Raw genomic sequence first — 14,042 nt, forward strand, 5'->3', positions numbered from 1 at the left:
CCAGTGTCTCAGAAAGCGAGTAAAGCCGTTGGTCCTGCGCACGGTCTTTCCCTGGTCTTTATTATCGTTCTATCGGACTCAATTCGTGGAAAGTGCGGTTACTGAATGCGTTAGTCTCGTTTAAATCTAAATTCCGAACTGTTAGTAGCTTAACATTTAATTTCATTTTGTAAAATGACGATTGAGTGCTTGTAGGAACGTACTCGAATACCTATATTGATTTGCTAGGAGAGGGAAATGGAATAGGAAGTCCCCCAATGTTTGCAAAATCGTCCATCCTGTATACACAATTGCCTTATTTAATCCAAGATCGACTTTTTTTCACAATGAATAAATAGATTTTTGCGTTGCCTGAAATTCGACCAATCAACGACCCTGTAACGAAATACTAAAGATTAAGTTATATTTTAGTAATCACAATTCAATGGAAAGTCGACCTATTGGAAGTATTACATTTAAATAATCTTGTTTATTTTATTATAATTATATCTTCTTCTTCATAATTCATTATAAGAAACCGAAAAGACCGTCGTATTCGATTACCCAGGAGTGGGATAGGAACTGTAACAATACATCCACCATATAACTGCGTTGCTGAATAGGCTCTTTTTATTTCAAGAAAGTTTTTTTTTTTTTTATAAATAAGCGTATTTCAAATTTAACTAAATAAAATTCAATTTCCTGTACAATTTACTATTGAAAGCAATTAATGTTCGAAAGTCGGTACGTAACTCGATTCACGGTACTGTCCCTTTCGTAAATTGCTCCAGAATACGTACCAATTACTTCATTAAACTGTAGACAGTTCCTTTACCTCTTAATTATAGCTTGTCCGCTTTATAGAGACGCGTTGACACCCTTTTAAAATATCGTTTAAATTAATTAATTGCTTCACTGCATTTCTGTTCGAAGGGAGCGCGAATTGGCCAATTTACTTCCAATCTGTTCGTATAAAAATGATCTTAGATAAAAGCATTTGGTAGTGTAGTTCTATTGACTAACTCCAACTTCAAACCGGAACCCAAACCGAAACTAAGTATTGATGTGTTACCCAGATTGGATTTCTCGGTGATGGACTACCAGGTAGGCTATTTGCCTGTTATTTTGAATTCATGATAAATATAATGAATAGCAGATTGTACTCATTTTGAAGAAGAAAATATTTATATTAAGAAATATTTTAATACATCTAACAAAAGAAGTATGTTAAACTCAAAGTTTGCTAGAATTTCCCTAAACGATATAATGCTATTGCTTCGAGAATTGGGACCTGGATCGTACTAGGGAGATTATGTTTCAAAGAAAAATAACCCTTATTACAATATAATAAGGTTTTTACCTTTTATATATTCGAATACTATGTATAAAAGTCCCAATCCGTCACACGCGATCCAACCCTGAATTTTAAGAAGATACTTGCTATATGCTTTCTGGATGTGTCTCCTGTCTGCATACAACAAATAACTTCAAGATTTTTAGTTCAACAATTCTAACATGATCAACTGTGATGTCCGCAAAAAAATTATTATTCTATAGGTATTAAAACATTTTTTATATCAATTTGGCGCTGTAAGCGGCTAGGTTATTTTGGAATCTACATTCTAAATTTAAGTCCATTTTCTCACTATAACGAAAGATTAAAAAGTCACAATCATTTTCAAGAAAAAGGGAAGTTAAGTTTATAAAACTGTAAGATGAACTATTATAATTTATTACAAATATTAAATTGTAAATAAACACTGCAGTTTCATCTTATCTTGTCCTTTCTTGATACCCTATAATCTATATCTTCGTCTGTTATGGTATGCGGGTAACGCAAGTCGAGTGCGTCGATTACGGCCGTAATGGCAACGTGAGAGGCAATCGTAAGAGAAAAGTCTATTCGGGTTCCGTTGAAACAAATCTGACAGTTAATGGGGGTTCTGTATAATATACACAGAGCCTTTATCTGGATATAAATGTTGGAAAATGGTTGACAAATTATTGGTATATTGACCAGTATTTAATTTCAGAATATTTAGTCTCGATAGTACTTATTTTTATTGTTTCTTTTGGCTTCATACAAGAAATACTAATATATTCATAGGAAATTAAAGTTATCTCTATTTCGCGATTTTGCCTTGAAAATAGTTTAAATATTATGTCGTTATTAAAATACGAAAGTACCGCTATAGTGGCGTTTTTTCGAAGATATATCGTTAACGTAACGTCGATTTAAAATATATATAAAATATATAAAAAAAAAAAATATGAAGTCATTTTCATTCAATACAATTATCATATCAATATGTATAACGAAAATATACTAAAAACTCATATCATCTCTGCGTATACAATCCATGGGCGAATAGAACTATATTATTTTGTTTTGTATAGTCGGTCTAAAGAATCACTTCACAAAACCTAACTTTTAGTGATTCGCGGATATTAAAGAAACCCCACAACCCTGACAATGGAATTTCCTTACGTGTTCATTTTATTAACACAAAATGACGTAATTAAAATCGTTTCATTAATTATTAACAAATATCTTTTGCAACAGGAAGGCGGCAATTTATTCTCCAGTATTGGCCAGTTATATTAATCATCCGTTACATGATAATTTTATTAATAAGTTACGTATTTAAAAGCTAAAGTTACCATGTAATTTTTAACGGTAGAACGAGAGCTCAAGAGGTATTTATGCACAAAAGGTAAAGTAAAGTAAATAGCCCATTACTGGGCTAAGAACACGTGCAGACACCTCACACCTTTGAGCAGGAGGTGACTGCATTTGCCGGATAAAATTTTAACACCAACTCACACTGGAGCATGTGTGTTGTAACCTAAAAGATATAGATAGATAGATGATATTTTGTCTACTAACGGTACATTTATGGGTTTTTTTTTAACAACAAAATAAATCACATTTATAACAACCTCAAAAAATAATAGAATCAAATATATTCATATTAATAAACTAATTTTGAATCAAATATTATAAATAATGAATAAATTATTCTAAATTTATCTTGCCATACGTCATGATACCTGTATTACAAGTAGAACAACCTTGGTAACCAGAGTCGTCCTGCCAAGGTTGTCGTGTTCCTTCGCAAGGTTACTGCCGGGAGTCCTAACGATCCGGGGAATTTTAAATCTTTTAAACAACCACGCTTACTATACAAAGCAATATCGTTTTTTTTTTAACACATATCTTTTTCCATTTTTAAAATAATGGAAACACGAATCATAATCGTTAGCCCTGATAATTTCTGTAAGTAGGTATTATAGATAATAAATATTTAAATTAAATAGTAACGAAAAAGTATTTAATAAGTATTCCGTAACGCTTTAATAATTAAATTAATTATTAAAAAAAAATCTTGAACATTTAGAATTCAAATCAAATATCGCTGTTTATATGTAGATATATCGTATATATTTTGAGTAAATTTATGATGGAATTTTACGTTTTCTATCATCGTAAAACTGAAACACTAAACTTTAAATAGAGAAATGATGATGTATATCGAACGAGTTTGCGAAAATAAATAATCCTTGGTCTTACATTAAACGGACATCACGAGTCATATCATCGATTGAACGAAAAATCATAATGAAAGTATAATCATTTCTCAATTTAGATTTAATTTTTATACAAATGTATGTATTGTTATTGTAATTAGATTTACAGTATTAATAGTTTGTATTTTTATTTCCAGCGTGTCCGAACATTCACAACATCGCTCGACGAGCTAGCATCGCGTGTTCAAACAGCGGAGGCTGCTCGTGCATCATGGCGCGCGCCTGGAGACGCCCGGGATGCGCGCGCGCAGCTCGACGCTGTTTCGCGTGCGCGGGCACAGCTGCCACCGCTGAAGAGATTGGTAGACGAGCTGAGAGGTCAAACTCAGGCGATGGCGAGGGATAATATCCAATTGCCTGAACATTTAGTTGCGAGACTTGAGGATTTGAATACGAGGTACGTTATGTAACAATATTAGACAAAAACTGTATCGTAAACTTGATTTCATTAAATTGCTGAAAAAGAAATCGTTGATCCTATTATTTCGGATTCTTATAACGTGTCTCACAAGTAAAATCAATATTTCAGAGTATCAGGTCTAAGCGCCGGTGGAGAAGAGCGCGCGCGCCAGCTTGCTGGCGTAGCCAGGGATGGCGGAGCGGGAGCAGCTCAAGGATTCCTAGCTGGCTCTGTCCGCACACCCTGGGAGCGAGCTGTCACACCAGCCAACGTACCGTATTATATAAAGTGAGTGATTTGATGATGATTACAGACAATACATGCAGATAATAATAGATTTTGTAGAAAAAGAACGGGACTATGACCTCCTCTGTCCTCAAGGAGGGTTTGGAGGTCATCTACCTCTCTTTTTCAATGCACGTTGATTGATATACATGTGACAAAGTTTAATTTAAATTAGACGCATTAGTTTCCTCACGGGCTTGAACATCTTAAGCCCTGGGCCACCTCGGCTCACCTACCTGTGAAAATATTCTTTAACGTTCTGTTTATAAAATTGTAAAATTGGTTATTAGTATTATGATACCAAATAAAGTATTAATTGTTTTAACTTACAAATATCCATACACTGTAAAAGTAAGCTATCCAAATAAATTCACTAACGTTATCTACTTTTCAGCCATGAATTGGAAACGACGCACTGGGACCATCCAAAGATGATCGAACTGATGAACTCCCTGGCTGATCTGAACGAAGTGCGCTTCTCCGCTTACAGAACAGCTCTCAAACTGAGAACTGTTCAGACGGCTCTTTGTAGTAAGTGACATAGCTCTTTGCCTATCTGTTAATTATATATAATAATGTATTAAATAATAATAATATATGAAATCTCTTACTCTTTACTCTCATAACCCGATGGGACGGCAACTCTGATACAAACGGAATGAGTCCAGGCGCAGGGCCGACGATTTAATGTGCTTCAGACTCCAGACTGCTACTGAGAAATTTTTACCTGAAAGTGCCAATAACTTTTGATCACCCGGCTGGGAGTTCGTACTGAGGAGCTCGAGATCTGCGACCTTTCTATCTAACCACTAGATCATGGAGGCAGTCGGTTATATCTCTCACTACATTACTTATATCCCAATTTGCCTCTTAGCTCTAAGTTTGCATTAGGAGTAGGTACATCAGTAATTCAGAAAGAAGGAGCTTTACATAAAAAAGGAAATTATCGATAAATTTGTATCGATATCTTACTCATCATATTTTAATTAAATTTGAATTCTTAATGTTCAAGATATTTTTTTTTTAATAATTTAATTATTATTTTTACAGAATACTTATTAAATATCTTTTCGTTACTATTTAATGTAAATATTTTTTTATCTGTAATACCTATTTAATTATAAATGTTATAGTCGCTCTGTGGGTTGTTACTGGACGACTAACGAGAAAAAAGAAAGTAAAAACATTATAGAATTTACTCGAGTTGTTTCACAGTAGCAACGCAGCGGTGACCGCAACTTCTGCTATTTGATACGTTGCAACAAGTTTATGATACTGCGGCTAGACGGCGAATAACAAGTGGTTAAAATAATTGAATACAAAATAAAGTCCGACGACGAAAATTCCTTGTATTATTTTATACTGATTAAAAAATATACGAAGATATTTTATTTATATTTATCCTTAATATGAAAATATACTTAAATTGACCAAAAATTTTGTCCTTTTTTTAGTGCATATGCTGCAACTACCCGCGGCTCTCGAATCGTTCGATTCTCACGGACTTCGAGCTCAAAACGACCGCCTCATCGATATTCCTGATATGATCACCGTGCTAACATCCTTATATGAGGTATGCCGACTTAATAATACTTATACACATTGGCGTCAATAGTTTATTTCGCAGAATATCAAAACCAAATGGCCATTATGACTGCTAATTTTAATGCCATTGTATTCACTCTAACATTCCGAAATCCTCGTCTCATTGTATATTTTTGAATTTTCAGGTCATTGCAGCAGAAAATCCAAGTCTAGTCAATGTTCCACTTTGTCTAGACCTGTCCATCAACTGGTTGCTTAATGTGTATGACAGCCAGCGAACCGGCCAGATCAGGGTGTTGAGTTTCAAGGTCGGGTTGGTGTTACTCTGTAAGGGACATTTGGAAGAAAAATATAGGTAATTTCCTTTATTTGATATAATTATTATATGTAACTTTAATTATTTTTTATTTATTTATTTAGCCCTCGATATATTTAACTTTCTGACAATTTTGGCCTGTAAATTTGATACACTAACATCCAACAAAATATATAATCCCTAACATTTTAACTTTGGTACGATGTAAGCATTCTTAAATATAATTAAATATCTATAATTATATATAATTAATATATTTTACAGGTATTTATTCCGATTGATTGCTGACCCATCTTGCCGCGCTGACCAAAGAAAACTAGGATTACTTCTACACGATTGTATACAAGTAAGTTCAAAAGTCGCTTCTCCTCAATAGTTTAAAAAAACCTACTACGATAATTTAACGATTTGAAGCGAGTATAGAGAAAGAAAATTTAAATAACAGGACAATTATAGAGTATAATTTCGCTGTAGAAGATATATGCTAAACTATAAATTATGTTAGTGCTCTAGTAGTCTAACCATGAGTACAATGTTTTGACAAAAATATTTCCGCTAATTCCCAGGTTCCAAGACAGTTAGGAGAAGTAGCGGCATTTGGCGGTTCTAATATAGAACCCTCGGTGAGGAGCTGCTTCGAACAAGCATCTGTTGCCACCAAGGAGGGTAACAGAGGAAGTACGCTTGATAGAAAAGCAGGTAAGATAACAATCAAACAATCAGAACGAATAAGAATATTAAAATATATATCTAAATTCCTTACTGAGTGATATAATAAATAAATATTTGCAAAAGACAAACAGTTAATTAAATTTGTTAAAAAATAAAACTTCGTCCTTATTTTAGTGGAAAAAGAGAAGGAAAAAGAAGACACCAAAGAGAAGACGTTAGAGAGAGACGCAGATGGCCAGCTTCAGTTTATAGAGGCATTCCACTTCCTCCAATGGCTACAGAAGGAGCCACAGTCCATGGTCTGGCTGCCGGTACTACACAGGCTTGCTGCTGCAGAAAGTGCGAAACACCAGGCCAAGTGCAATATCTGTAAAGAATACCCAATTGTTGGATTTAGGTAAGAATCTTTTGTAACCCAATAGCTTAAAAGAGAAAGTCCGCCCAGCCAGTCTATGTGATAACTACCAAACGGATTTTAATACGGCTTTCACTAATGGAGTGATTTATGAGGAAGGCTTAACTATATATTCATTAAGATTTTACATATATTGGTTAAAATGACAATGGCGATCAATAGAGTATGGCGTTTATGTAATATTCTACCCGTGCCAAGTCGGATCTAGTAGCTAGTTCTAAATGAATTGTTACTTATATAATGTGTATGTATATTTAGTTATTTCTTTAGATACAAACTTATTGTGGTATTATGTTTCAGATACCGCTGTTTAAAATGTTTCAACTTCGATATGTGTCAGAAATGCTTCTTCAACGGTCGCAAAGCCAAAAATCACAAGCTGACACATCCTATGCAAGAATACTGCACAGCTGTAAGTGCTGGTGAACTAAATAATGATTTTGCAAGTCAGACGACTTAAAGTTTTTCATAATAACTGTTGATTTGAAGGATGAAGACCAGAGGCTGAACATTTCAGCTCTCGTAGTTTGATATAAGGAATTTATATTTCATGCCTATTTCTATTCGTGGTTATAACCACTTACAATCAGGTCAATTTGCTGGTCGGTTTTCTTTAACAAGGATTAAAATAATAATTTTGATCCAGAAAACTTATTTAATTAATGCATAAAATGGAATGAGCCTATTTTAAAAAAATAAATACTTACCTTCGCTTAAAATGAAAAATCAAAATTAAAATATACTTTATTCAAGGAGACTTTTACAGGCACTTTTGAATCGTCATTTCACAAAACTATATCAAGTACTACCATCGGTTCGGAATGTAGAATCCATTGAGAAGAAATTCAGTAGTTACTCTTTACCAACATAAAAATTCAAAATTATATTTCAGACGACATCAGGTGAAGACGTGCGTGACTTCACGAGGGCTCTTCGTAATAAATTCAAATCTGCGAGATACTTCAAGAAACACCCCAGAGTTGGATACTTGCCGGTCCAGACTGTACTTGAAGGTAAATTTACTTATGAAAACCTGCCTAAAAATAAGCAATAAAGTTACAAACTAACGGTTTCGTGATAATGTTTAAAGGTTTACAAAGAATAATTGTATTGGTCCGTGTGATTCATTTCGATGCTCCAGCTACCTCGCAAACACTAAATTCAACACCCCCGTTTGGCACAGGAGACGCGCTGGAGTCCCCCGCGCCGTCCCCGCAGCACGGCGCCGGCGCGGGCGGCGCGGGCGCCGACGACATGCACTCGCGCCTCGAGCTGTACGCCACGCGCCTCGCGCAGGTTGAGCTGGGCGCGCGCGCCGCCGACACTCCCGACAGGTGACCTGATAAATTTACAAATAAATCTTCAGAATACCTTTATTGACTTCGGTCCTTCGAGCCGGATATATAATTATAAATAAATAAATTATATTTTTTTACAGCGATGAGGAGCACGCACTCATCGCTCAATATTGCGCTTCGCTAAACGGAGCCTCGGAGGGAGTGGATGGAGAAGGTGATGGCGAAGATGCGCCACGCTCTCCCGTGCACGTCGTGTCGGTCATTCATCGGGAACAACGACACGAACTGGAGGCTATGATCAGGTAATGTATAATATATATTAGAGGAGGAAATGTATCATCATCCTCCTGCCCTTATCCCAATTTACTTGGGGTCGGCGCAGCATGTCTTCTTCTTCCATACTTCTCTCTCTGACGTCATCTCACAAGTAACATTCTTTCCAGCCATATCATCTTTCACACAATCTATCCATCTTTTCATAGGTCGTCCCCTTCCTCTATAACCATCCTCATTCATGCTCAAGACCTTCATCACAATATGTTCCTCGTTCCTCCGCATAACATACCATGATAGCCGCCGTCCACATGACTTCTCGGTTTTCGGTGCCACTTTCAAACTTCCTCTTATGTACTCATTCTTTACTCTATCCATTCGCGTATTCGCGTAACATTCTCATCTCTGCTACATGCAATTGTCTTTCATTAATCCCTTTTGTCTCCCAACACTCTGATCCATATAGGACAGCAGGTCTGACCATGGTCTTATAAACCTTCCCCTTAGAGGAGGAAATGTAATGAAATAATATTTAAGACACTCACTGTATAAAAACACCGGTATTTTTTAAGCAGATCGATATATTCTGACTGTTTTAATTATTTTTAATTGCAGAGAACTTGAAGAAGAAAACGCTAGTCTTCAAGCAGAATACGAACGGCTTAAGGCCAAACAAACACCAGGCTCCACTCCTGAAGAACAGCATGCGGTCACCGACAACAGGAATGCGCCTGTTGATCAGGTAATTAGAGCGTTTCTAACCTTTCGTAAGATCAGACACTATTTTTCAAAAATGGTAAACAATTTGTTTTAACATTTCTAAATAATGTTAAAAATATTAGTTTTATATGGCCTCTTTTTAAATTTGGATTTAATTTTCAGACGATACATAAAACTTAAGATCATAAATATACTTTTTTTTCAGGATATGATGGCGGAAGCTCGTCTCCTCCGACAGCATAAGGGACGACTGGAGGCCCGCATGCAGATCTTGGAAGAACATAACCGTCAGCTGGAGGCGCAGCTGCAACGCTTGCGTAGACTGCTGGACGAGGTACGATAACTATCAATTATGGGTTGAATTTCGTAAAAATCTACAATTTGTACGCTAGGTGGGTTCCAGTGTTTGACTGTAGCTTACAGTAAGGTGATGCAGGAAGTATACCCCTTAGGTCACATAGACTCATACCGCCAAGTTAAGTGAATCTGATTCCCAAATCTTCGTAATTCAAATGACTGGTATTGACTTACCAGAAGATGTCAAAGCAGCTTGTCTGCTCTTTTAAAAAAGTATATAAAATAAGAAGTGAACCCAAGTGAACCCACGTCTCCCCCCCCCCCCCCCAGCCGGGCGCGGCGCAGGGCTCGCCGGGCGCGCGCACGGGCACGCTGCAGACGCGCTCCGTCACCGCCTCGCAGCTCGCCACCGACTCGCCCGCCAAGCTGCACAACGGCCTCTACCACGAAACCAGTCAGTACTAAAATACTCTTACTTACCGTGCAACCTATGACTTGTACCTTTTTACTGTTAAAGTGAATTTGAGTATCATGTTTACTCCCAACCTTAACTACTGTCTTCCAATGTATAATTACATCCCTACTTGAACTTAATTAAATAACGGTATAATACGCATATATATATTATATTTATGAAATAAAAATATAAAAATAAAATTTAATCGCAGAGGTACAGTATATACTACAAATCTAAGTCTAGACTGAAAATCTAACAAAATTATACTTTTATAGAAAAGTGAGAAACCTAGAGTGACCTCTATAATTATAAGATTTATAGGATACAAATAGGATTTATAAAATAAAAAGCAACGCAAGAATATGTCCGACATTGACTTATTGTATAAAACAAGATGGCGGTCGTGCAGAGAGGGAGACGCGCGAACTGGAGCGTCCGCCACCGCCGCCGCACGCCGTGCATTCGCTCATGCACTGCGCAGGTCAGCTGAGTCGGCTGAGACAGACCATTGCTCAACAATAACAGTACTGATAAACAAAGCGGAATCTGTCATTTCTTTTTGACATCCAACATGATTAATTATAACATATTTCTGACAAGTTTTTATTAAAAAAATTCAATTGCTTCGTTCAAATTTAAAAATTAAATAAGTACAAATTTTAATTGTTTTTTTTTTAATAATTACTGATGTTTGAGCAATTGTCGTCAAGTGTATAATAATTAGGAGAGTCGTTGTTTTTTTTTTTTGCTTATTTTCAGACACTTAAATGATATTGATGTTTTTACGTGTCCCATGTATTTCGTTATTATTTGCTGTGTATTTTATTAATTTGTATGTCAATTTTTAATCTTTTTAATTACTTAGATGTTTTGCATGAGCTATGCATGGTTTTTATGTTAATGAAAATATAATATTATTAATTTTGCGTTATCTTTCTTAATGCAAACCAAACAGGACGCATTCCATGAGGTAAATTGGTCTTTTTATGATATAAGTAAATCATATAATATATATACAGTAATGATTGGACGTTAAAAATTAAATGAAGCATAATTATATCCTGACATATCCCTTAGGATCTGATTATTTCCAATCAATTTAAGTGTAATATTTTTTATTTATATTGTTAATTTTGTACACAGATGATCTTGGCCGAGCTGTTGAAGAATTAGTATCAGTTATGACGGAGGATCAAAATCAGAATTCCAACGCACCTCCTCAATATACCAACGGAAAACAAGAAGACAAAAACAAATAGGTTTCTCCTTCGAAAACATTCGATCCGACGCGCTATGGTGCTGAAGCGGACAAATGTTATCAGTATTTAAATATTGATAACAATTTGTAACCGATTCTTATATCGCTTCGGCAACACTGTTGAATTACTTACCAAAGATTGCTTTACTGTACACCTGTATTTTAATATTTATATGCACAATAAGATCTTATTTCTCAAGTTAATTTTAAATATATTTACCGATAATTACGGTAACCGTTTACTAATTTTCGACTCATCACTAACAATACCTGCACGTGCTTATCTGTACAAACTATACAAGAGCTAACTTCATTACCATAACACTAATATCGAACCGAGCTTCCTATTTACACTTGGCATAAAACGGGTCACGGGAATTTAATCCTTAGGATCGGAGCCACAAGTTGATCAGTTCCTAAGCTGAACAATTGATGATAGCTACGGTTTCGTAGAGACGATATTCGTATGCAACGCTTATTGTATAGATAAGGGCATGCCTTTGTTGCAGTACGTATCGTGATTGAGTCCTAACCTTGTTCTAATATTATATTTGTATATGGTAACTCAGCACTGCTGTCGAAGCGAAGCGATTCAACGAAAAAGACAATGTAAAGAGCATTTACACTTTATTAAATTGTACCAAATTTATCAATACTTGATAAAAAAAAAACTTTTTATTAATTATTTAAGTACATATCTATTAGTACAATTTCCATTTCATATCACTTCTTGTAAATTATCATATCATTTTTTGCTGTGTAAAAAATAAATTGACATATGTATAAAATGTCACGAAAAAATTTAAGCGCGAACGCCTCCATTTTTAATCAGAATTTGATATCGAAATTTTTCTAAGGCAGCTTATAAAGGGCTAAAGCTTTAAGTATATCACAAAGTTAGCTTTAATATACCCTACGTTGACATGTTTAATGCAATCCGGTAAACATTTTTACCGTTACGACGAGAGGGCCTACGTTCTAGTGGAAAGTGTATCGTTATTAGATGAAGTCCCCGTTATCAACGTATAATATTATGTCATTACAATATGACGGTAGTTAAAGAATTCGTTAAACGGTTTTTACAGTAGTATTAGATGTAGCCAAATAAATATCGAGCATGTTATATATGTGCATATTGTATGTTACATAATTATATCGAGTTATCAAAAAAAATGTATCGTTAGATGAAAATATGAATAATCCAGCTTCTATTCATTAGTCATTTTCTGTTACGTATTGAGGTCTGACATTGTAGAAACTCTTCTTAGCGAATATGAAACATGTAACCAAACTTTTTCACTATTACAAAGGCATAACACTTGACCTTCCTTTCTAGTTATTATATGGAATGTGACATTTTCTGTCCCATTCGTACGTTTGGATATTTTGTAATGTGTCTACTTATAAGATGATGCCTACCTTTTTAGATAAGATTATATTGGAGAGATGACTTTTATACGAATGTTAAGTAACTGTTGACGCTAACTTTACAATAAGTACTTCCAATTAACCATATCAAGTTTCGTTTAAATTTGGCCAATATTCTTTATATTGTTCATCGATTTTGATAATCCATTTTACTATTTTTATGTATGAAATATTTGTATTGTGGATTATTACATCTGTGACCACAATTATTTTCTTATGTTTTTTTTTTAACTGGCAACTCGTTATTATTCCGTTTCGTTTTATGACGAATAATCCTAGTTTTAATTTGGCTAATATAGATTTTAAGAATACGAAAAGCACAATTTATTACTTATCGAATGGAAAATTATTATTAAATCAACACTAATATATTGTTAATAATTTTAATGTATTTGTTTAACGTGTAGGACGAGTCTTATTTTATTTGTTTCTTTAATATTGGCAAAGTTATATAAAATATACTACTTCCGCATTTATTTGTATATTTTACTGTGTTTATAATGTTTTAGAAGTTAAATCCAAATAAACGTTCTGCATAGTAATATTTGTTTCATTTTGAATTTTACCCAAACATGTCTTACGCATTTTATTATCTCAATACATGACTATATACAGAATGAATTTTTCAACGGGCCATGGATAGCCAAGTCGGCAGCTACGAGGGATATACATACAGCTTTGTTCTTTTTTTCCAAAATCAAGGGGTTTGAATTTTGACCATGAAAATTTATTTTATTGATTACCAAAAGCTCAAGACTCCTTGGAGTATTTGTTGTCCTAATAGGGTATGTATTCTACTATATTATATATATATGAAAGTCACAAAAAAATATATTCTTCGGCCAAATAAACAAGTTTTATCCAGACGCCTGCCAACCCTACTCACACTAGTGCACGCCTATAATAATTTCGCGACAACATTGTTTTAATTATATGTATGTAAAGTTCAATAATAATAGTCTAACATTTTAAAAATAGAAGCTACAAAAGTGAAGTCACACGAATCTTTATTTTAAAATTAGTTGCCTAATTATAAAATTTAGATTCAGTTTTGAAGTGAATAAATCAGATAATTAAATATAATAAATTTTGATCGAATAGAATGTGACAA

At 34.6% G+C, this 14,042-nt stretch overlaps 2 protein-coding genes across 5 annotated transcripts in view; one reads left to right on the plus strand and one right to left on the minus strand.

Annotated features, from left to right (window-relative positions):
* LOC113403803 (dystrophin, isoforms A/C/F/G/H-like) overlaps positions 1-13,475 on the plus strand; it is a 580,208-nt gene extending 566,733 nt beyond the window's left edge. For 3 of the 4 annotated variants that reach the window (XM_026644400.2, XM_026644404.2, XM_026644402.2), the window contains 17 exons: positions 3,705-3,964; positions 4,097-4,255; positions 4,647-4,783; positions 5,707-5,825; positions 5,983-6,152; positions 6,378-6,459; positions 6,680-6,812; positions 6,960-7,182; positions 7,501-7,612; positions 8,093-8,213; positions 8,384-8,534; positions 8,639-8,800; positions 9,387-9,513; positions 9,697-9,825; positions 10,119-10,242; positions 10,640-10,726; positions 11,389-13,475. In XM_026644400.2, the coding sequence (XP_026500185.2) occupies positions 3,705-3,964; positions 4,097-4,255; positions 4,647-4,783; positions 5,707-5,825; positions 5,983-6,152; positions 6,378-6,459; positions 6,680-6,812; positions 6,960-7,182; positions 7,501-7,612; positions 8,093-8,213; positions 8,384-8,534; positions 8,639-8,800; positions 9,387-9,513; positions 9,697-9,825; positions 10,119-10,242; positions 10,640-10,726; positions 11,389-11,504 (2,412 nt within the window). In that variant the 3' untranslated portion in view covers positions 11,505-13,475. The remainder of the gene's footprint in view (positions 1-3,704; positions 3,965-4,096; positions 4,256-4,646; positions 4,784-5,706; positions 5,826-5,982; positions 6,153-6,377; positions 6,460-6,679; positions 6,813-6,959; positions 7,183-7,500; positions 7,613-8,092; positions 8,214-8,383; positions 8,535-8,638; positions 8,801-9,386; positions 9,514-9,696; positions 9,826-10,118; positions 10,243-10,639; positions 10,727-11,388) is intronic. The other variant, XM_026644401.2, reaches the window with a different exon arrangement.
* LOC113403742 (synapse-associated protein of 47 kDa) overlaps positions 1-14,042 on the minus strand; it is a 241,398-nt gene that overhangs the window by 23,191 nt on the left and 204,165 nt on the right. The window lies entirely within an intron of this gene.

Source organism: Vanessa tameamea, chromosome 20 (genome assembly GCF_037043105.1).
Source record: "Vanessa tameamea isolate UH-Manoa-2023 chromosome 20, ilVanTame1 primary haplotype, whole genome shotgun sequence".
Taxonomy (NCBI): Eukaryota; Metazoa; Arthropoda; class Insecta; order Lepidoptera; family Nymphalidae; genus Vanessa; species Vanessa tameamea.